This window comes from Pan troglodytes, chromosome 15 (genome assembly GCF_028858775.2).
Source record: "Pan troglodytes isolate AG18354 chromosome 15, NHGRI_mPanTro3-v2.0_pri, whole genome shotgun sequence".
Lineage (NCBI taxonomy): Eukaryota > Metazoa > Chordata > Mammalia > Primates > Hominidae > Pan > Pan troglodytes.
In genome coordinates this window covers 62387323-62411139 of record NC_072413.2, presented here as the reverse complement: position 1 = coordinate 62411139, position 23817 = coordinate 62387323, and the positions used below count along the sequence as shown (strand labels likewise).

Genomic DNA, 23817 nt, shown 5'->3' with positions numbered 1-23817 from the left:
CCTCAGCACCCAAGATACCAACACTAATTCAGATGGTTCAATACTTTCAAAACTGTTCAATAGGGTTCATGGGGCTTTGGCATCCTACCTTGTCTGTCTGGGTCAGTTCATGAAATATCCGAGCATCAATGGCCGCAGCAACGAGGTTATTAGCTGCAGTGATGGCATGGATGTCACCTGTGAGGTGGAGATTAAACTACAAAAGAACAGAAGCCACATTAGTCTCCCAGCTGCTCTGTATCTTTCCAACTTTCATTCTATTGCAAAGCTCAATCCCTATTTTAAAGCCAATGGAATACTGAAGGCAGCCCAGTTAGTGGACAAACACCCAATATAGGGAGTTCTTGAAAACATAAATGACTGGCTGGGCGTGGTAGCTCACAACTATAATACCAGCACTTTGGGAGGCCGAGGCGGGCGGATCACTTCAGGCCAAGAGTTCAAGACCACCCTGGGCAACATGGCGAAACCCCATCTCTACTAAAAACATAAAAAGTAGCCAAGTGTGGTAGCGCGCACCTGTAATCCCAGCTACTTGGAAGGCTGAGGCAGGAGAACTTGGGAGGTGGAGGTTGCAGTGACCCAAGATCACACCACTGCACTCCAGCCTGGGTGACAGAGTGAGACTCTGTCTCAAAAAAAAAAAAGAAAGAAAAAGAAAAAGAGAAAGAAAACATAAAAGACTAATTATCTGTCCACAGAAGAATCTCCTCCCAAATACAGAACTTGCAGTTTTTCCAAAATGAGATGTCCAGAGACCACAAATACCACACCACTGGGATCAACAGCCACACTGGGTTACTGAGGACACACCTCAAAACAGCGAGGAGGAGTGCACGGGAGCAGCACCAACTCTATGTCTATGTAATGTTCCCATTTCTGCAGTTACATAAATGAATTCTGAAATCGCTGTGTGTTGGTGCTTCCCGATACCATGCTTCATTTGGTCATTTGCTTATAATAATCATTCCCACTGAAAACCAAAGTTTGAAACCAAGCTGTATCACAAGTCTGCAAATTAAGTTGTTTTCCCCCTAGGTGTTGCTTTTGCTGAGAAACAAGTCATTTGTCCACTAAGAGCTCTACAAAAAAGGCTAATCTCCAGAGAGAAAAAGCTATAATAAAGAATCTAGGCTGGGTGCGGTGGCTCACGCCTATAATACCAGCACTTTGGGAGGCCGAGGTGGGCGGATCACGAGGTCAGGAGTTCAAGACCAGCTTGGCCAACACGGTGAAACCCCGTCTCTACTAAAAATACAAAATTAGCTGAGCGTGGTGGTGCACGCCTGTAATCCCAGCTACTCGGGAGGCTGACGCAGGAGAATTGCTTGAACCTGGGAGGCAGAGATTGCAGTGAGCCGAGATTGTGCCATTGCACTCCAGCTCTGGGCAACAGAGCAAGACTCCGTCATGGGGAAAAAAAGGGATCTAATTCAGCACCCTCCCGCCGACAAAAAAAGGGGGATCTAATTCAGCCAAATCCCAGAATACTTTACCTCTTCCATAGGAATGACCTGGGAGTAGCCGCCTCCTGCAGCGCCACCTAGGGGACAGGTCAAGGGTAGAAGCTCAGTTAAGCATGCTTCTCCAATGACTTAGAAATCAAATAAATGCAAATGCATTATTGTAACTACTAAGCACATTTATTTATTTATTTTTTACAATCATTTGGACAGTTTTGATCAAGTGTTTTCTAATACTAGTCTCTCAATTGAAATCTGAGTTTAAATGACAAAACCATGAACAAATATATACCTACTCATTATCTTTAGAAATAGGTTCCTTGTAATTACTGGCATTTGTTAAAACACCCAGCTGACAGTTACATAAAGGCAAACTGTTCAATTTCCTACTCTCATAAAGCTACTTTGGCTTTTAAAACAGAAATATTTAAAATACATACACCTAACAAAAAGACTATAATTTTTCCTAAATAGAGATAAATAGATTAGGCTGTTAGAAAGCAGCCTAATTGCTAGATTTTTTTGGCCTACTTGGATTACAGGTTGAGTATCCCTTATTTAAAATGCTTGGATTTGGGTTTTGGATTTGGGTTTTTGTTTTCCAGATTTTGGAATATTTTCATCATACTGATCCAGCATCCCAAATCCAGGATTTAAAATCTGAAATGATCCAATGAGCATGTCCTTTGAGCATCGTGTCAGCACTCAAAAAGTTTAGAATTTTGGAGCCTTTCAGATTTCAGGTTTCTAGATTTCTGATGCTCAATCTGTATTAGCCAAAAGCCAGTTGAAAATGTTCAGGACACCAAGCATGGCTGCTCATACCTATAGTCCTAGCCTGGGAGATCAAGGCTGCAGTGAGTTATGATCATGCCACTGCACTCCAGCCTGAGCTGGGACTCCAGACAGAGCAAGACTCTGTCTCAAAAAAAAACAAACAAACTAACAAAAAAAGTCCAGGTTACCACATTATCAGTGCAATAAATGTAAATCAGATATATATATATATATATATATATGTTTTTTTAGACAGAGTCTCATACTGTCTCACAGGCTGGAGGGTAACAGTCTGGGATTACAGGCACATACCACCATGCCCAGCTAATTTTTGTGTTTTTAATAGAGATGGGGTTTGCCATGTTGGCCTGGCTGGTCTTGAACTCCTGGCCTCAAGTAATCTACCACCTCACCCTCCCAAAGTGCTGGGATTTTAGGCATGAGCCACTGCACCCAGCCCAGAGATATATTAATATGTATTTTGTTTTTGTGAGGCAGAGACCGTGCAGTGAGGCAATTTGCAGTAAGAGTAAAAGGAAAATAATGGGTTCAATAAGCAGAACAAGGAATAGCTCGTGCTGAAGTTGAAAGGGGGTTAAGACAAGCTCAAGAGCAGAACAAAGTGATTACATTTATAAAATAGGGGGAAGGGTGGGCTGGGCACGGTGGCTCATGCCTATTATCCCAGCACATTGGGAGGCCGAGGTGGGCAGATCACAAGGTCAGGAGTTCAAGACCAGCCTGGCCAACATAGTGAAACCCCATCTCTACTAAAAACACAAAAATTAGCCAGGCATGGTGGCACGCACCTGTAGTCCCAGCTACTTGGGAGGCTGAGGCAGGAGAATTGCTTGAAACCAGGAGGCGGAGGTTGCAGTGAGCCAAGATCGTGCCACTGTACTCCAGCCCAGGCAACAGAGCGAGACTGTGTCTCCAAAAAAAAAAAAAAGGTGGAAGGGTGAAGGTGTTCCCGGTGTCAACATTTGTAGTAATTGCTAGAACAAGCAAAATGTGATACCCTCACCAAGCAGAGAAAGCTAACTCTAAGAACCTATCATAATTAATAAAAATTATTTTAATTAAGATAGCAGCTTGGCACGGTGGCTCATGCCTATAGTCCTACCAATTTGGAAGGCTGAGACAGGCAGATCACTTGAGGTCAGAAGTTCAAGACCAGCCCGGCCAAAATGGTGAAACCCCATCTCTACCAAAAATACGAAAATTAGCCAGGCATGGTCGTGCGTGCCTGTAATCCCAGCTACTCGGGAGGCTGTGGCAGGAGAGTCTCTTGAACCCAGAAGGTGGAGAGGTTGCAGTGAGCCGAGATCACACCACTGCATTCCAGCCTGGGCGACAGAGTGAGTGAGACCCTGTCTCAAAAAAAAAAAAAAAAAAAAAAAAAAACACATGTTCTTAGTACCGCAGCAATAAAAATCTGAAGGTAAAGTGCGAGTATGGTAGTAATTTAGAGCTTGAAATAGACATGGAAGAATCACTCTGGTACTTAATACAGGTGCCTTTGACCAAGCCACCTCTGAAGTCCCAGTTGCTGCTATTTTAAAATGGTGACAATACTATCTCGTACTGGATGATAAAATAATATGCAAAAACTGCTCAGCACAATATCTGGCGCAAAGCATATATTCAATAAAGGTAGGCTTTTCTTATTCCCAACAAGGTGAAACATCTGTGGGGTTTGTCATTGTCTCTAGAGTGTCTGTAAGATGATCAGTACCTATGGTTACCTTTATGGTTACTGTGGCAGTGGACTATGAGGGTCAAATAAAAGCACCTCCAGCTACATATCACCCATCCCAGAGAATCCCTGTGCAGTGGCAAACAGTGACAGCAGGAGCTGGGGAGATCCAATGACAGCCTTCATCAAAAGCATGACTACAGAGGTTTGTGAGAATGACATTCCTGGTGTTGAAATGAGTTGAAGACCCCATAAGTATCATAGGTCGCGTGGGCCTGGGAGGACTGAAGGAGAAGCAGGTCCCCTGTCACCACCCATGGTCCAGTCTCACTAGTACCTTTTATTCCAAAGGTGGGGCCCTGAGAAGGCTGTCGCACACACGCAAAGACATTCTGGTAGAGATGGGCACCAAGGGCTTGCACTAGCCCGATTGTAGTTGTGCTTTTCCCTTCTCCCAGGGGTGTTGGAGTTATTCTTCAAGACGAAAGCAAAAGAGAAAAAGGTTTAAAGAATTAAGTGTATCTGAATCACTAAGTCATACCTAGCAGACCCTAGAGAATGACTCATAATCTAAAGATTAAGAAAGACAAAGTCAGGCATAGCAGTGTATGCCTGTAGTCCCAGCTATATAGGAGGCTGAGGCAAGAGGATCACTTGAGCCCAGGAGTTCCAGGCTACAGTAAGCTATGACTGCACCACTGTACTCCAGCCTGGGCAACAGAGCAAACCCCCATCTCTTAAAGAAAAAAAAAGAAAGAAAAGACAAAGAAAAAGAAAGACAAAAGCCCTGAAAGATATCTTTTTCAAAAGTCTTAGTTGTAATTTCCAAAAAACTTTAAGGAAAAAAAATGATTCCTGTATTTTAGCTCTTCTTGCTGTAAGAAGCAAATATACTTTATCTTGTAGAGACACGGCTATAATTTTAATTTCTCATTTTATATTCTCATAAACTAGCTTTTTAATATAACCTCAGCCCAGCAATAAAAATGAATGCTTAGTAAATCCATCGAATTAATTAATTTTGGGTTCAAAAAGGTGATTCTGGCCGGGTGTGGTGGCTCACGCCTGTAATCCCAGCACTTTGGGAGGCTGAGGTGGGTGGATCACAAGGTCAGGAGTTCGAGACCAGCCTGGCCAACATAGTGAAACACAGTCTCTACTAAAAATACAAAAATTAGCTGGGTGTGGTGCCTTGCACCTGTAGTCCCAGCTACTCAGGATGCTGAGGCAGGAGAACCGCTTGAACTTGGGAGACAGAGGTTGTGGTGAGCCGAGATCGTGCCACTGCACTCCAGCCTGGCCAACAGAGCAAGACTCTGTCTCAAAACAACAACAACAACAACAACAACAGCAAAAGGTGATTCTATCTTAAGACCGGGTTTTAAGACCAAACTCTTCCACTTACTAGATGGATAACCTTGACCAATTTTCTCATCTATGATTATAATCTATTCTTACCTACCTCTCAGGATTGCTGTAAGGATCAAATGAGATCAAATACGGGTGAAAATGCTAAAATCAAATTAAAGGCACCTCTACATACATGTGCCAAGTGCAAATGCAACGCCTTAGTATCAGGACTGATACTAAGATTTGGATGGCAACATGAATAAAAAGCATACCCAGTCACCACCACGTATTTCCCATCAGGCCGGTGCTTCAGGCGTTCTAGTGCTGACAGCAGAACTTTGGCCTTTGTTTCACCATATAATTCTACCTCTTCAGACAGCAGACCAATTTCTCGAGCCAGCTTACCAATGGGCTTCGGTTTACAAGATCGTGATATATCAATGTCACTTTGGAAACATAGAAAATAGGTATTAATGTTTATCCACTGAGTTTAATTAATCCCACAGTAGTAACAAGCCCCCAACCCAACCCCAACCACTGAAGGCACCTTCAGAGGGAGCATATGTGAACCCACAGTATCTGTCAACTAAAAACCAACAATTCACAAAGTTTTAAATCAGTAAAACTTTATTTTTACCTTGGAACAGGTGTCTTGAGGTTAAGGTTGTTATACTGAATCATCCACTTTCCTGGCTTAAATTTCTCCAGGAAACGCTTGGCACTCTCTACTGTGCTCTAAGCAAAATGAAATAAATGAAACTTAGAAGAGGTGGTTATTTTAATCCTCACCTCAGTTTCAAGCTCCAGGTCACTCCAGTTCAATCACAAAATGAACTGCTTCAGACCCACTTATTACCATGCTTCAATCCTAGGTAAGAGTCAAGAGGCACCTAACATGCTTTGGGGCTGCTCGCCTGGCCTCTGTCAGCTGGTGCATGTTAGAAAGGGAAAGCAGGCCGGGCACGGTGGCTCACACCTGTAATCCCAGCACTTTGGAAGGCCAAGGTGGGCGGATCACCTGAGGTCGGGAGTTCCAGACCAGCCTAACCAACGTGGAGAAACCTGTCTCTACTAAAAATACAAAATTCGCCGGGTGTGGTGGTGCACACCTGTAATCCCAGCTACTCAGGAGGCTGAGGCAGGAGAATCACTTGAATCAGGGAGACGGAGGTTGCGGTAAGCCAAGATCACACCATTGCACTCCAGCCTGGGCAGCAAGAGCAAAACTCCGTCTCAAAAAAAAAAAAAAAAAAAAAGGGAAGGCAAACCAAAACAGACCTGGCCAAGCCAGTGTGATCGCACTTTTCTTCTTTCAAAGTTATTATATTCCAAAAGAGACTGGAATTATGCCATCCCTACTTTCCTCTATTAATGTGCCTGATCTTATTTCTCTATTCTTCCCTTCCCTTTTTCTCAATAAATTCACATCTTTACTTCTGAGTAGGTTTTTGACATTTCTACTTGGGGAGAAAAGCAGCCAAAACTCGATCAGCTTTTCAGAACTCTTATAGAAACTTTTATTCACAATTACCTGCATGAGCATTGCAACTGTCATGGGCCCTACGCCGCCAGGAACAGGAGTGATGAAGCTCGCCCTCTCTTTGGCCTCGTCGTATGCCACATCACCCACAACTTTTCTCCCATTTGGTTTTTTATCATCTGGTCAAGTGGGGAGAAATCAAAACTAAGTCTCAGAATCACAGTCCTGGTGATCAGTTACGACAAAAACTCAGCAGAATTGTAGGGTGTGTTCGTCCCATCAGGCTCCAGTGCCTACTTAACTTAAAAGCTATGGAATGACAGATGTTTGCTATTTCTTAGGGAGAAAATTATTTTACCTGCAAAAATTCACAAGATGCATAAGTGGTTTTACAGAACCTGGAGAATCCTTTTGTAGTCTCTCAGGTGGCAAATAAAATACCAACTGTTTTTTATTCTTAAAACCAACTACCCAGTATATAATGAGCACCCATTTTAAAATGTTAATTTGCTAAAGCCTACAAAGGAAATTTTTTGGGTGCACAAAGATCCAACTCTGTCACAGCTGCCAGATATCGTTTCTACAGCAACTGTCAGCATTTTGTGAGCTCCATGTGTGAGCTGGAGGAACAATTCAACATCCAATTCCAAAGACACAGCTACTTAAATGTATGCTAAAGGCAAAGAATATAATTACACTTCCCTTAAAAGGACACAAGAACAACTACAAATCTTACCAGCAAAGAATAGCTATTCAAGAGAACAAAACCCAATGATGCATCATTGCTCACTCACACAAAGAACATCCTACACTTGGCTTCAGTGCACTTCCAGGAGGGGCTGGGGGCGGGCCTAGACCTCGAAGCAATAAGGCTCCCGCGCTGCATCTGGTAGTCTTAGCGACATCACCACTTCTCTCTGATCAGATCGCCACAACTGAGAAGAACCTCCAAGGTGGAGGCAAGAAGCCAGAATTAAGAGATTAGCAGGCACTTTGGGAGGCCGAGGCAGGCGGATCACCAGATCAGGAGATCAAGACCATCCTGGCTAACACAGTGAAACCCCGTCTCTGCTAAAAATACAAAAAAATTAGCCGGGCATGGTGGCGGGCACCTGTAGTCCCAGCTACTTGGGAGGCTGAGGCAGGAGAATGGCATGAACCCGGGGGGCGGAGCTTGCAGTGAGCGGAGATTGCGCCACTGCACTCCAGCCTGGGCAACAGAGCGAGACTCTGTCTCAAAAAAAAAAAAAGAGATTAGCTGTAGCATCAGCTCTTTTATTAAAAATTAGGGCCAGGTGTGGTGGCTCACACCTGTAATGCCAGCACTTTGGGAGGCCAAGGCGGGTGGATCACCTGAGGTCAGGAGTTCGAGACCAGCCTGGCCAGCATGGTGAAACCCTGTCTCTACTAAAAATATTTAAAAATCAGCTGGGCGTGGTAGCGGGCACCTGTAATCCCAGCTGCTCAGAGGCTGAGGCAGGAGACTCACTTGAACCCGGGAGGCGGAGGCTGCAGTGAGCATTCCACTCCAGCCTGGGCAACAAGAGCGAAACTCCGTCTCAAAAAAAAAAGTTAGTTCTGCAGCTCCCGTGGGCTCCATATTAATCTGAAGTCCAAAATGCAAAGAAGGCTTAACACTACCTATCACAAATTTGCTGAGGGCAAAATGAGAAAATGTGTACATTACTGAAATTGAAAAAGCAGCCTCCAAACGCAAGAGTTTCTCTTTCCACCACAGATACGTAAGATGTTTTTTATATGGAGTAAAAGGAGCTGGTCAACACAACTCATTGGGATGGTTTCAAGTTTCTAGAAGATTATAAGCAGCAAACTGGCAGAACATTTCCTCTTACAGCCCCTAGAGTCATTTCAAAATGCCAAGGAAATATAGATAGAGGTTTGCCCTCTGTACAAGTTTCAATTGTCTTCACACTGTAGTTAGCTTGAAATACCAGCTGCATCTATTTCTACGTGTTAATGTTAGTCATTTTCGTTTTCCCACAGGTAAGAGACACATATCTTTGACTACATGACTAAACGCAGCACTGGTGAGTTCAGTTTTGCTCCTAAACCAAATACTGTCAGGGTTGACGAGACACTGCTAAACATTCAGTGCTTCGTGGATAGGATGATGTGGTCAGTGGAAAAAGTGACCACTACTCAGCCTAAGCATATGACCTCAGTAATGAGCAAACCTTTTGGTTATTTACCCCCAGCCCTAGAATTTCTCTTTCTTTGGGAAATCACATGTACAAAAATCAACTAAAGATCCAGCTGAGCCCTGACTCTTCTACATTTAATTTGGGGGCCCTAATAATAGAGGCCAGTCCAGAAGCAGCTACACTGGATAGGTTGAGACTGGATTGCATTAGGGTGGGGAATCTGTTCCCACTTTTTAACCCTTCCAAATAAAACACTATTGATCTGGCCCTTCTCAATTTATCTTTAGTAAGCCAAGCAGGAAGAGCACTTTTATGTGTTTCTCTGGCCAATACTTTCTGCCCTGCACTTGAATCTTTAAAAATATTACTTCTTTGTAAAAGGTATACACACCTTGATTCATTCTTAATTTGGAAAGTGACTTACAATGTTATCCCTGAGTGGACCATGCAAACTATTTAAATAATCAAAATATGAACCAAGAAGTAGCTCAGTGGTAGAAAAGGTTGCTTCTAAAGTGAACATTTGCAAATATCAGTCTTTAGGTCCTGCAGCCCATTTGCTGGTCTGTAACTGAGTGATTCTGCCATCCTTTGGGGAACACAATAACATCCAGCTGTATCAGCATTAATTTGCCTATATGCCCAAGATCAGTAAAAACACTGTTGAACAGGAGGGAAGATACTGCTTTGATTTTATTCATATTTTATTGTCTATGTAAGGAATCAATGTGAAAAGGATGGCAAGTTTCATGTTTAAGTCAACATTTCCTACCTATCTGCAACACTCAAGATCCCCACTCAGGTTTTTCTTCTCCATTTCTCACATGTAATCCAAAAAAAAAAAAAATGCCAAAAGCAGAAATATGATACAGAAGATGCGAGGTTTTAAAAAGACTGAGCTTGCTGGGCGCGGTGGCTCACGCCTGTAATCCCAGCACTTTGGGAGGCAAAGGTGGGCGGATCACGAGGTCAAGAGATCGAGACCATCCTGGCTAACATGGTGAAACCCCATCTCTACTAAAAATACAAAAAAAATTAGCCGGGCGTGGTGGCGGGTGCCTGTAGTCCCAGCTACTCGAGAGGCGGAGGCGGGAGAATGGCGTGAACCCGCAAGGCGGAGCTTGCAGTGAGCCGAGATCGCGCCACAGCACTCCAGCCTGGGCAACAGAGCGAGACTCCGTCTCAAGAAGAAAAAAAAAAAATTAAAATAAATAAATAAATAAAAAGATTGAGCTTGAATGTCATATCACAAGTATTCAAAGTGAGGAGTTGTAGGAGAGCAATTTCTTTATTGCCTGTTAGATAATTACACTACAAGAAAATGAGTGATCAATTATGAGCTACTGTCTTAAAAGCACGGTAGGGAGAGTGGGAGGGAGGTTAAAAACGGTGAAGGCTTGACAGTGACTAATGTTCCCGGCAGCTCAGCGTCTACATCTGAAACTTGAGATGGGAAGGGAGAAAAAAGACTTCTAGCTATAACTCCCTTCAACAATTCAATAGATATGAGTGCCAGTGGTCAGATGGCAGGAAGCTGGATGTGGCGCCACAGTGACCACTGCCCTTGAGGAGCTATCTAGGCAGGAGAGCACAGGACACCATACATGAGACACATGCAACAAAAGATACAATACACATGTTCTATGGGAGAGGAGGGAGGGAGAGAAGGAAAGATCATCCCTTGATAAGGGGAAATCAAACAAGGTTTGGAAGGAATAACAGACATGACAGAGAGGAGATGGGGAGGAAGCAGCTGAAGGTGAAGGTGAAGTTGAACCTTATTCAGTTGTGTAGCCCAAGGCCTGGCATTGTGCTTGATACACAGTAGTTGCTCCGTTAAAGATTGTTCCTTTCTTGGATCTATGAGGACGTACACAAGTTTTGCCCTATTGTTCTGTGAAGTTTTCTGTTTGAAAGAGTAGCCCACTCCACTAAGAATGCAGGTGAGGGAACTACAAAGGGCAAACGAGGCATGTGCAGGGAAGGGAAAGTGGTCCACTTTACAAGCCGAAGACAGGTATTCACCATGAGCAAGTGAGATCACAGGCTGCAGAGGTCACTGAAATTAGTGTGAGGCTAAGGAATCTGGCAAGTAAGAAGGAAGAGGCTCAGAGTTCCATGCCAGAAGGTGAACATGGCAAGGCGAGAGCACGGGGACAGATCTGAGTGGGAAGCAGCTGGAGGGAGGGACACCTGCAAGGAAGTTATCACAGTCCATCAGCTGAGAAGGTAACACTCAGTGGTGACACTCAGAACAGAGGAGAGAGAAAACAATTCCTAATATTTAGAGACTGGTCCAATATAGGGAATGCTTGGGAGGGAAACTAAAAGGCTTCAGACCTGCGGGAAGGAAGAATGGTGATACTAACCAAAAGACGGGAGTAAGGGGTAACTTGGGGATGAGGATGCCGAGTACAGTTTTGGACATGATTAAAAGGCTAGATTTATCCTCTCAGCCTAGAAAAAAACCCAGGTCAAATATCTTCTTTGTAAAGCCCTCCTCTTGGCAGAATGAGTCCCTCTTCTGGACTCTCATAGCACTTTGCAATAATTATACTGTATTTTAAATCCATCCATCAACTTTGCTAAAATAAAGGGTGATCTCTACATGAAGATAAAGTGATATATCCCTCCTGCCCTCCCTCTCACTTTCTCCCTGGACAAAGTCATCTTGGAAGCTGTACAGCACATGATGAAAATCACAGGCTCTGGCACCAGGCAGACCTGCCTGCAAGTGGCAACTCTTCTCTCTACTAACTCTGTGCACCCTTGGGCTAGTCAGTCTCCTAAACCTTAGTACTACAAGCATAAAATGAGACAAGCTTCTCTCTCAGGCTTCTTTTGATGACCTAGATACCATCCTCAATACCAGCAGCCACCTTACTCCTCCAGCAACACTCACCTGGGACATAATTGATTCCACAGTCGATGACTATTGCCCCAGGTTTGATCCACTCCCCTTTAACCATTTCAGGCTGACCAGTTGCAACCACCAGGATGTCACCTTTATTTACCTAGGGGTAGGGGATTTGGACATCGGAAATGAAATAATGAAATACACACCAAAAAAAACCCCAGAAATGAAAAGGATATCCCTGAGCTTTGTATTAAATTCTTAACTGTCGTAAGCTATTTCATAAGATATTGGGTTAAGGCCTCAAATGTAAGCCATACACTGTTTCTGACAGCCCTTCACATGCCGTGCTCATTTCTACACATGCCAAAGAGCTCCCTTTCACCAGCCATTTTACCCAATAGGGAAATCAGTGTCAACCTGCAAGGCAGAGGGACAAACAGGCTTGGGGCCCTGCGTGTTAGGTCCAGACACTGCTCCTTCTCCTACAGAATGTAGAGCACTACTTTGGGAGGATTAAAAGAGAAAGTACTAGGCCTCTCTCCTGCTCTCTCCCCACATTTAAGAGACTGCACTGTCAACAGGCACGTGTGTGTGTGCGCATTCTTGGGATCAGGAATCTGATGCAGGGATCTAGAACAAGCTGCCACAGCTATTAGCAGACTACTGCCCACGACTGCCTCTGGAGCACCTTCACTCTGAGGCCACCACTTTTACACACATGGGACCTGGCTGCCAGAGGTCAATCTGAGTGCCTGTACTGCTAATCCCTGTCCACCACGAGGCAGATTAGGGTAGAAAGTACTTGGTGAGAGGCCAGGCATGTTGGGTCACGCCTGTAATCTCAGCACTTTAGGAAGGTGAACCAGGAGGATCGCTTGAGTCCAGGAGTTTGAGTCCAGCCTGGGCAACACAGTGAGACCCCTGTCGCTACAAAAAGCTTAAAAATTAGCCAGGCATGGTGGCACATGCCTGTAGTCCCAGCTACTCAGAAGGTTGATGCAGGAGGATCACTCGAGCCCAGGAGTTCAAAGCTGCAGTGGGCTCTCATGGACTGCCACTGCACTCTAGCCTAAACAACAGAGCAAGACCCTGTCTCTAAAGAAAAAAAACGAAGGTCGGGCATGGTGGCTCATGCCTGTAATCCCAGTACTTTGGGAGGCCAAGGCAGGTGGATCACCTGAGGTCAGGAGTTCAAGACCGGCCTGACCAACATGGAGAAAACCTGTCTCTACTAAAAATACAAAATTAGCCAGGCATGGTGGCACATGCCTGTAATCCCAGCTACTCAGGAGGCTGAGGCAGGAGAATCACTTGAACCCAGGAGGCAGAGGTTGTGGTGAGCTGAGACTGCGCCATTGCACTCCAGCCTGGGCAACAAGAGTGAAACTCCATCTCAAAAAAAAAAAAAAAGAAAAAAGAAAAAGGAAGCGAGAAAGTACACAGAACAAACTCTGTATAAACTTCAGCATGTTTTTAATTTTATGGTTTTTTTTAATTAATTTTTTTTTTTTTTTTTTTTTTTTTTGAGACAGGGTCTTGCTCTGTAGCCCAGGCTGGAGTGCAGTGGTGTGATCGTGGCTTACTGCAGCCTCGACCTCCTGGGCTCAAGCAATCCTCTTGCCTCAACCTCCCGAGTAGCTGGGACTACAGGCATGTGCCCACCCCATCTGGCTAATTTTTAATTTTTTTTGCAGAGAAAGCGTCTCACTATGTTGCCCAGGCTGGTCTCAAAAACTCTTGGGCTCAAACAATCCTCCTGCCTCAGACTCCCAAAGTGTTGGGACTACAGGTGTGAGCCACCCCACTCAGCCTTTAATTTGAATTTGTTTTTTCATCTTATAAAAATGAGATGATGGGGTTAAATGAGGTCATGAGTGTAAAGGACATGGCAGCCTCTGGCACACCCACCCTCCCCACCGTAACACCTTTACCTCTCCTCTGGACACCCTACCTCCTCATCCAGATTGGCAGTCTTGGAGTGGCAGGTGGTCACTGTGGCATTGTTCCACAGAAGCAAGTCATGCATCGGGGCCCCAACTATTTTACTGCGCCCAACCACCACAGCATGCCTTCCGGCAATCGGCACCCCTGAAAGAAAAGCCAGCCTGCATCAGAGTTGGAGGATAGAAGCTGCCCTCCTTCACATGCCACGTGGAGAATTTAGAATAAGTGCACAAAAACAGGTTCTTAACATCAAACAGAAACCTTCCTAAAAGCATTCCTTCTTTGGCAATAATATTCTCAACTCTAGGGTTTCAGCTATAAATTGGGACTTGTACTTGTGTCCTTCTGGCCGTGGGTTTTTGGGAGCAGCTTAAGCCAAGATCATTCATTGAGTCATAGGGGAGTGGGAAGAAAACCTACACTCAAAGAAAAAAGAAACCCTGACATACAGCTAATCAGCCATACGGAAGAAGACATCAGATTAAATTACATGGGGAAAAAAAGTTAAAACAAATAGGGTGTATGTAACAGGTTGGAGAGATGTGTAGGAAATTAGATTAGTATCAGTAATTCCTTCTAACTTTGGTAAGTTTGTTTACACAGTTCCTCACCCAAATTTCTCTTTTGGCTTAGGGCCTGAGCCATAGGGTTACTTGCAGGGAAGTGATAAAGGGGAAATTGAACTGTGGCAGCAAAGCTTTCTTTTTGCTATCACAGCATCCATTTCTCTGGCAATATACCAATGTCCTTTTCAGGGCTGACTCATACTCTACTAAAGACAGCCTGGGTGAGTACCCAGTAGTGGACAGGGGACCATATTTCTTCCCTCAGCTGATAAGATCCAATCCCATGACTGTTAGGCATGAGGATGGAACCAGGCTGTAGGTGTTTGTGGCCACAAAGTGGAGCCCGAAAATGAGCTGTCCACAAAGAAGAAAGCAGAGAGAAGTTGACGACTTCATCAGAGTCCTCAGGGCAGTCAAGGCCGAGGGCAGTGGACCCCTGCTCAAAGCAGCAAGGGTTTAAATTGTGCTTCTCGCATAAAATCTTTTTTTTTTTTCAGAAAAAGATAAACTCTTATAATAATGTGAACATCATGAACATCTAGAAGTAAAGACCTCAAAGTTTTAAAAGGTAACTTTCTATACTTTTTAGGATTCAGCAGAAGAGTTAAAGCTGCATCAGGGCAAATGGTAGCATCACTCAATAAGAGGCAGTGGGAGGCCTTCAGGTGCTGTCCTCGTGGGATTTTTTTCTTTTAAGCAAGGCACTACAATGTTTGCTAAATATGCTGAAGAATATACATTTAACTGTAGAAATGAACTGTCAAAGCTTGACCTTTGACCTTTTCTTGCCAACCACAGAAAATTTTCATTTATGCTGGCCAAAACTTTCCACTTGAAACTTCTGACCTACTTCTTTTTACCAGGACCCATTTCCTTGTAAAAAATAACCTCTGCTAAAAGTATTCATAATGAAATTAAAATAGCAAGGTGCTAACTAGTAATGGGACAATATGGCCAACTGTGCAGGAGACCCATTTCCAGCCATCTGTCGAGTCCTGGAACTACTGTGGAGATTCAGTGCCCATTTTGGGGGTGGGGGGAGGTGGGGCTTTTCACTTCATATCCTTTTAAACTATCCAAATTTTTATTACTGTATAGGTTAAAATAAATTGCTTTGAACTCAGATAACTCTGAATTCAAATCTTGGTTCCGTTGTCTCCCAGACAAGTTACTTGCTCTCTCTGAGCTGGTTTTGTTTGTTTGTTTGTTTGTTTGTTTGTTTTAGAGACAGAGTCTCGCTCTGTTGCCCAGGCTGGAGTGCAGTCAGGTGATCTCAGCTCACTGCAACCTCCGCCTCCCAGGTTCAATCAATCCTCCCACCTCTGCCTCCCGAATAGCTGGGAATACAGGTGCACGCCACCCTGCCTGGATAATTTTTTTGTATTTTTAGTAGAGACAGGGTTTCACCATGTTGACCAGGCTGGTCTCGAATTCCTGACCTCAGGTGATCTCAGCCCGCTTCAGCCTCCCAAAGTGCTGGGATAACAGGCATGAGCCGCTGTGCCTGGCCTGAGCCTATTTTCTTAGCAGTTGAACAATAACAGTACCTACTTCACAGAGTTGCTGAGAAAATTGAGAGAAAATTTAGGTAACATCCTTAGTAGACAGGCCCTTCTGCCAATCAAGTCCATTTATTTATGGCCCACAATGTACCTCCTCTATGCCACCACATGTCAAGACCAGGATTCAGGAAATGGTGCTTTCTTGTTGTTTGGTTTGTTGTTTTTACCTGTCTCTTTGATGAGTTCCAAGCATCCCTTAGGCGTACAAGGAATGAAACAGTCATTGAGGTCACCTCTAGCAAGTTTCCCAGCATTGATGCTAGTCAATCTAAAAAAAGTGATGGAAATAAGAAGGAAATAAAGGCAATTAGATGTCTTTACTCTTTAGAAACATTTATGCTGTATTCCCCAAATAGAAACATATTATAAATGAAAGCATGCAATGAGACATAGGAAGCCAAGCCACACTTACCCATCCACATCCTTCTCGGGTGCAATAGCATTGATCACTTCTTCAGTGTTAATGGAATTCTCTGAATCTAAAGGTAGCTGCACTAAGAACCCATGTACAGTAGAGTCTTCATTCAAAGATGTAATGTACTTCATCACCTAAAAGTAATACCATATATAATTTGTATATCACACAGAAATCAAAAGGTAGGAAGAAACACTTTCTAAGGCAAAAATTAGGTTGCCCTATTTCCCCCCAACACTTTAATTATAGTCCTTTCAGAATGTACCTTCCCCTTGAATCCTGAGAGCACCTGTACTTTAACATAGAATGCATCCCCTAGGTGTCTGGTAAGAAGTCCATCAAATAAAAGAGCTAAGAGGCTGGGCGAGGTGTCTCATGCCTGTAATCCCAGCACTTTGGGAGGCCAAGTCAGGAGGATTACTTGAACGCAGGAGTTCAAGACCAGCCTGGACAACACAATGAAATGTGATATCTACAAAAACTTTTTAAAAATTAGGGCCAGGGGCTGGGTGCGGTGGTTCACAACTGTAATTCCAGCACTTTGGGAGGCTGAGGTGGGTGGATCACCTGAGGTTGGGAGTTAGAGACCAGCGGGGCCAACATAGTGAAACCCTGTCTCTACTAAAAATACAAAATTAGCCAGGTGTGGTGGCACATGCCTGTAATCCTAGCTACTCGGGAGGCTGAGGCAGGAGAATTGCTTGAACCTGGGAGGTGGAGGTTGCAGTGCGCTGAGATAGTGCCACTGCACTCCAGCGGTGAGTTGAGATTGCGCCATTGCACTCCAGCCTGGGCAACAATAGTGAAACTCTACCTCAAAAAAAAAAAAAAAAAAAAAAAAATTAGGGCTGGGTGTGGTGGCTCACACCTGTCATCCCAGCACTTTGGGAAGCCAAGGCAGGCCTCCCAAAATATAGAAAATTATTTTCTATAATTTGCACCTTACAATACAATAGCAGCTACTGGATCACTTGAAGCCAGGAGTTTGAAACCAGCCTGGCCAATATGGTGAAACCCTGTCTCTACAAAAATATAAAAAATAAGCCAGGCATAGTGGCGCATGCCTGTAATCTCAGCCTCTCAGGAGGCTGAGGCATGAGAATCGCTTGAACCCAGGAAGCGGAGGCTGCAGTGAGCTGAGATCGTGCCACTGCATTCAGCCTGGGCAACAAAGCAAGACTCTGTCTCAAAAAAAAAAAAAAAAAAAAGCAGGGACAGGTGCGGTGGCTCACGCCTGTAATCCCAGCACTTTGGGAGGCTTGAGTGGGCAGATCACTTGAGGTCAGTAGTTTCAGACCAGCCTGGGCAATATGGGCAACTAAAAATACAAAAATTAGCTGGGCGTGGTGGCACATGCCTGTAGTCACAGCTACTCAGGAGGCTGAGGCATGAGAATTGCTTGAACCCGGGAGGTGGAGGTTGCAGTGAGCCAAGATTGCACCACTGCACTCTAGCCTAGGCGACAAGAGTAAAACTCTGCCTCAAAAATAAAATAAAATTAGCTGGGCATGGTGGCTCATGCCTATAGTCCCAGCTGCTCAAGAGGCTGAGGTGGGAGGATCACTTGAGCTTAGGAGGTTGAGGCTACAATGAGCTATGACCACACCACTGTGCTGCAGCTGAGGCAAAAGAGTGAGACCCTGTCTCTAAAAATACAATACAATAAAATAAAAAGCGCTAAGAACTCTAATAACTTATTACAGCAATAATACCCATGTTACAATCGTCCAAATCAAGATGTAGAGCAGCAATGTCCAATCATCTTTTCTGCGATGGCAGAAATTTTCTATAATTTGCACCTTACAATACAATAGCAGCTACTGAATCCTTGCAAAGTGGCTAGTACAACCAAGGAAGTGAATTTTTAATTTTATTTCATTTTAACTACATTCAAATAGCCTCATGGGGCTAGTGGCTCCCATACTGGACAGCGCATATATGGAACATTGCCATAACCTCAAGAAAGTTGCTTTATCCTCCTACAGTTTAGCATTAATCTCCCACCTACAGGCAACCACAGTTCTGACTTTAATCACCGCTGATTTGTTCTGCCTAGTCCTGAACCTCATATAAAAGGAATACATATTTGGTTTTTAGAATGCAGATAATTACAGGCCAAGGATCGGTTTTACCTATTTTTTTGAGACAGAGTTTTGCTCTTTTTTCCCAGGTTGGAGTGCAATGGTACGATCTTGGCTCACTGCAACCTCTGCCTCCCGGGTTCAAGTGATTCTCCTGCCTCAACCTTCCAAGTAGCTGGGATTACAGGCATGCGCCACCACGCCTGGCAAATTTTGTATTTTTTAGTAGAGACAGGGTTTCTCCATGTTGGCCAGGCTGGTCTCGAACTCCCGACCTCAGGTGATCTGCCCACCTCGGCCTCCCAAAATGCTGGGATTACAGGCATGAGCCACCGCGCCTGGCTCCAAGGATCAGTTTTAACAAACACAACAGATGATTTGGAAGCAAACAGTACTGCAGTCACACTTTGAGTACCAAATGTTCATCCCTGCACCATCTTCTCTGTGGGAGTCTGTGAAGAAAGAATACCTGGAGGTGCCAGGCGTGGTGGCTCACGCCTGTAATCCCAGCACTTTGGGAGGCCAAGGCGGGTAAATCACCTCAGGTCAGGAGTTCGAGACCAGCCTGGCCAACGTGGTGAAACCGCGTCTCTATTAAAAATATAAAAATTAGCCAGGTGAGGCGGTGGGCGCCTGTAATCCCAGCTACTCGGGAGGCTGAGGCAGGAGAATTGCTTGAACCTGGGAGGTGGAGGTTGCAGGGAGTCGAGATCGCATCATTGCTCTCCAGCCTGGGTGACATGAGCAAAACTGTGTCTCAAAAAAAACAAAACAAAACAAAAAAAACCTGGAGGTCTTGGCTAAATGTGTCAGTCCCCAAAGCCCCCGTAAACCAAAACCAGAGAGGAAACCACTTCACCTTCCCTGTTCACAATCAACTCATAAAAGCTCACCTCAGATTCTGTGGTTGTTCTTGGTAACTTAATGTGAGTGGCTTTGATCCCAATCTGCAAAACAGACATTAAAAGCAGGTAAATGGCAAGACAACTTGAGATATTGAACCATTTCTTTTACAGACGTGACTAACAAGCAAGGAGGGGTTGGTCATCATTTCACCCTTATATGTTCTTAAGAATGAGTCCCTCACTTCAACCCATTCATCATTCACTTGTTAATTGCCACCACTGCACTTCAGCAATGTCATGCTTGCTATTTCTTGAGAAAGGAAATTAAATCTTGGGACCCCAAATTCATTAAGTCAAAGGGAAAAGCCAAGCTGGGAACTGGGTCATGCAAATCTGCCTCCCCATTTTTGGTTCCTAAATAAGATGTTACAAGATGAAAAGCTACATGCCTCCCCCATATTTTGCCCACAAAGGAAATTCATAGTGAGCTGCAACATCCTTATGATGTTTCTGTTAAAATTTCACCATGGCAATGTAAATCCCCCCAGCCCACCAGACACAAATGTATATCTGATTTTTCCCCTGCCCAATTCTGTCTATGTTATCTTATGTAAAATGCAGATTGCCTGCATTTTTCCTCTGCCCCACTTGTCTATATCGTCTTTTTTTTTTCTGGTTGGAGCTTCACTCTTATTGCCCAGGCTGGAATGCAATGGCACAATCTTGGCTCACCACAACCTCCGCCTCCCAGGTTCAAGCGATTCTCCTGCCTCAGCCTCCCGAGTAGCTGGGATTACAGGCATGCGCCACCACACCCGGCTAATTTTTTGTATTTTTAGTAGAGATGGGGTTTCTCCATGTTTCTTAGGCTGGTCTAAAACTCCCGACCTCAGGTGATCCACCCGCCTCGGCCTCCCAAAGTGCTGGGATTACTGGCGTGAGCCACCGCGTCCGGCCATCTGTCATCTTATGTAAAAAATGCAGATTCACTGAGCCAGAGAAGGTCATGAATGACTATTTTTCCCTACCCACCTCTTACATGAAAACGTGAACTTTTCAATAACCCACCCTTTCCTCTTTAAATTTGGAGAACTCGAAATCATCTTCGGAGAAAGGTATAGACCTGTCTCCCAGGTGTGTCCTTAATTTTGGCAAATAAATCTCCTAAAATGATTGAGACTTGTCACTTTTCTCAATTGACATCCTGCTCTTTGGGAAGAAAATCATTAATGAGAAAACAAAAACTCAAGGGCAAACCAGAGGCCACAGATCTAACCCACCCATTTCTGACTTACAAAATAGATAAACTAATGTCTCCTGTGGGTGATAAAAGTTTTCACAGGGAGGACCAAAAAGGGCAAGGGGTAATCGATAGGACCCAGGTGGAGGTTGGGGAGGGTGATGGCACAGCTCTTCTGGCGTTACCTCTTCAGCAGCCTTCAGCTTCACATTTATATAAAGATTGGAATCATCTCTGTTGCCAACCTAGAATAATAAATGCATGCAAATCAGATGATTAGGGAAAGGCAAAGTGCACAGAAAAGCTTCTACAATTTTAGTTTTAATAAAAGAAATGTTTAATCATGCGACTCCTGTTGCAGAGAACTTTTACAGGAGTATAGGGAGGCTGTGGGGGCAGGAGGGATTATGTGAACACAGATGGTGTTACAGCTCCTCCCCTAAACAAGGCCCACCTGGTTCCCACTGCCAAACCCCAAACAGAAAGTAGAGGATATCTGCATCTGCACTGGAAACTAAGCAAGGATGCTGCAGGCCTACTAGAAACATGTGGGATTTCTGCTGCCATACCAGAAAAACAGAGTATGGAGGGCTGAGAAACTGTCATCAGGCAAGAAAAATGCCTGAGAGGCAGGAGCACCCAGAGGGCACATTCCACACCCTCTCTCCCCACCCCCAGGGGCAATGGAAAGCTCCCTGGCCCCGCCACACAGAGAATAGAAAGGAGGGTGGAAGGACCTCCCTCTAGTTTACACAGAATAAACAGCCAGGCAAGACAAAGGGCAATCTGCTGGCCCCAACACAGAGAGGAGGCCGGGTGCAACAACTCAGGTCTATAATCCCTGCACTTTGGGAGGCCAAGGGAGGAGGATCGTTTGAGCCCAGGAGTTCGAGACCAGCCTGGGCAACACAGCGAGACCCCCATCTTTACAAAAAATTAGCCAGGCATAGTGGTGCCTGCCTGTAGTCCCAGCACTCAGGAGGCCAAGGTGGGAGGATTACTTGAGGTCAAGAGTTTTGCCATGATTGCACCAGTGCACAGTGAGTCATGGTACTATGCCTGGGCAGCCTGGGCAACAGAGAGAGACCTTGTCTCTTAAAAAAAAAAAAGAGAGAGACAGGGATAAACTTGTAGTGCAGAGGCCAAATCCTTTGAACCACCATGCAGTGTCTCACTATGTTCCCTCTGTTTCTTTGACCATGAACATATTTATAGTTTATCATTATAACCATTTATTTGTAAAATTTTATTGTACTAATATTGTTTCATGCTCCAGTGGTTGGTATTTCTCCTTCTCAAGGTTGATATATGCTACCATAAGTTGTGTTTCTCCCAGAATTGCAGAGGGTATCACAGAGGGAAAGGTGGTGATCCCTTCATATCAAAGATAACTGAAGCATAGCTCCTTTTAACAGGACAATGGCAGAGAAAGAAGCCAGCTTTTGTAATAGGATTTTCTGACCTTGTCATATTGGTGCTATTACTGGACGCTCTCCTCAGATCTCAGGACATGGCCTGAATCTTAGCTTCAGTTGTCCCTTATACAGATAGTTCTCAGTTTTGTGGTGCTAATTTGAATTGCATGAGCCAGAAGAGTCCTTTGAGGGGAATTCTACTTTTTTTTTAATGGGTTATTTGTATCTAAGTACATTAGATGCTTCTCGTAGGGGCTTCCCTAGACTTTTCGTGCCTCTCATGTTTCCTCTTTGGTCACTTTCTATGTATGTTCTTTGCCCCACCACCCAACCCTCACTGTTTCAGTTACCAGATTTGATACATTCCGGAATTTTTAGATCAAAGTAGGAAAGGAGGTGGTTCTAAATACAAAAGTATTATTTTTTTACAATTTCATTCATATTTATACCTACCACTAGTTATTTAGTCTTAACTCTGAGATTAAATTGTTTTATCACTTGCTGCCAGTAAGGAAGCCACAACTTCTCTGTTCTAGAATTTATCTTCATTCATGTTTCAGGTAAGTGAAATGTAACTTATAAGTCAGTTTTCCAGGAAAGGTAGGTGGACATGTTTCTAAGTCTGTATAACTGAAAATATTTTTCTGCTGTCCCTTGCACTTGACTGGCCTTGCCTGATTTGGAGTGAGAACATTTTCCTTCGGAGATGTTGTCTTTGGCATCTAATGTCACACAGGAGAAGTCTGAAGTCTCTCGCTGTTGTTGTTCCTTTACATGTAACTGTTTTCGGCCTGAATATTTCTGAAGGAGTTTGTCTAAAACACTAAAACTACAACCAGTTCCAGAAAGAAAACTTAATAGTTATAGTTATGAGAGTATGTCAAAGTTTTATTGGAAAAGACATCTAAAAGCCAATTCAAAGAGTCACTCTTAGTATAGGTTTTATTTATTTATTTATTTATTATTTTTGAGACAGGGTCTTACTCTGCCACCCAGCCTAGAGTACAGTAGCATGATCATGGCTCACTGCAGCCTGCAACTCCTAGGCTCAAGCATTCCTCCCACCTCAGCTTCCCAAGAAGCTAGGACTACCAGTACACGCTGCCACAAACAGCCAACTTTTGTATTTTTTGTAGAAATGGAGTTTCTCTATTGCCCAGGCTTGTCTCAAACACCTGGGCTTAAGCAATCCTCCTGCCTCAGCCTGCCAAAGTGCTAGGTAGGCATGAGCCACCACACTTGGCCAGTATAGGCATTTTATAGGGGAAAGTGGTTATAGAACCATTGATAGACTAGATGCAAAAAGAATGTTTAAAGAATGTGTATTCTGACTGGGCATGGTGGCTCACGCCTGTAGTCCCAGCACTTTGGGAGGCTAAGGCGGGCAGATCACCTAAGGTCAGGAGTTTGAGACTAGCCTGGCCAAGATGGTGAAACCCCATCTATACTAAAAATACAAATATTAGCCAGTCATGATGGTGTGCACCTGTAATCCCAGCTACTTGGGAAGCTGAGGCAGGAGAATCCCTTGAACCCAGGAGGCAGAGGTTGCAGTGAGCCAAGATCGTGCCATTGCACTCCAGCCTGGGCGACAAGAGTGAAACTCCATCTCAAAAAAAAAAAAAAAAAAGAATGCTGATTTCTCCTTGAAGGTGGCTGAGTACTACATCATCCAAAAAAGATCCTATTCCAGAACAGGTTAGGGACACTTTTATTATACCTGGAGTCTGCAAACTGTTTCTGTAGAGGGGCAGACAGTGTATATTTTAGGCTTTGTGGGACACACACCATGTCATAGCAGCTGCTGCTATTGCTTTTTTAACTCTTTATAAACTGGGCAGCATTTGGATACGGGCCACAGTTTACTAATCTGTGTTCTACACCGTAAGATATCTTGGGTATTGGTCTACTGGTTCATTTTTCTTTCTGTTTCAGAAACCTTATGAAGATACAGGCTAGTTGAG

At 44.2% G+C, this 23817-nt stretch overlaps 1 protein-coding gene across 2 annotated transcripts in view; it reads right to left on the bottom strand.

Annotated features, from left to right (window-relative positions):
• The window catches only part of MTHFD1 (methylenetetrahydrofolate dehydrogenase, cyclohydrolase and formyltetrahydrofolate synthetase 1), a 71979-nt gene that overhangs the window by 28260 nt on the left and 19902 nt on the right, over positions 1-23817 (bottom strand). For both annotated transcript variants that reach the window (XM_016926218.4, XM_054666646.2), the window contains exons 3-14: positions 20624-20683; positions 19247-19300; positions 16270-16406; positions 16025-16125; positions 13737-13873; positions 11831-11942; positions 6818-6945; positions 5924-6021; positions 5559-5732; positions 4274-4410; positions 1497-1543; positions 89-196 (exon numbers count right to left, since the gene is read on the bottom strand). In XM_016926218.4, the coding sequence (XP_016781707.3) occupies positions 89-196; positions 1497-1543; positions 4274-4410; positions 5559-5732; positions 5924-6021; positions 6818-6945; positions 11831-11942; positions 13737-13873; positions 16025-16125; positions 16270-16406; positions 19247-19300; positions 20624-20683 (1293 nt within the window). The remainder of the gene's footprint in view (positions 1-88; positions 197-1496; positions 1544-4273; positions 4411-5558; positions 5733-5923; positions 6022-6817; positions 6946-11830; positions 11943-13736; positions 13874-16024; positions 16126-16269; positions 16407-19246; positions 19301-20623; positions 20684-23817) is intronic.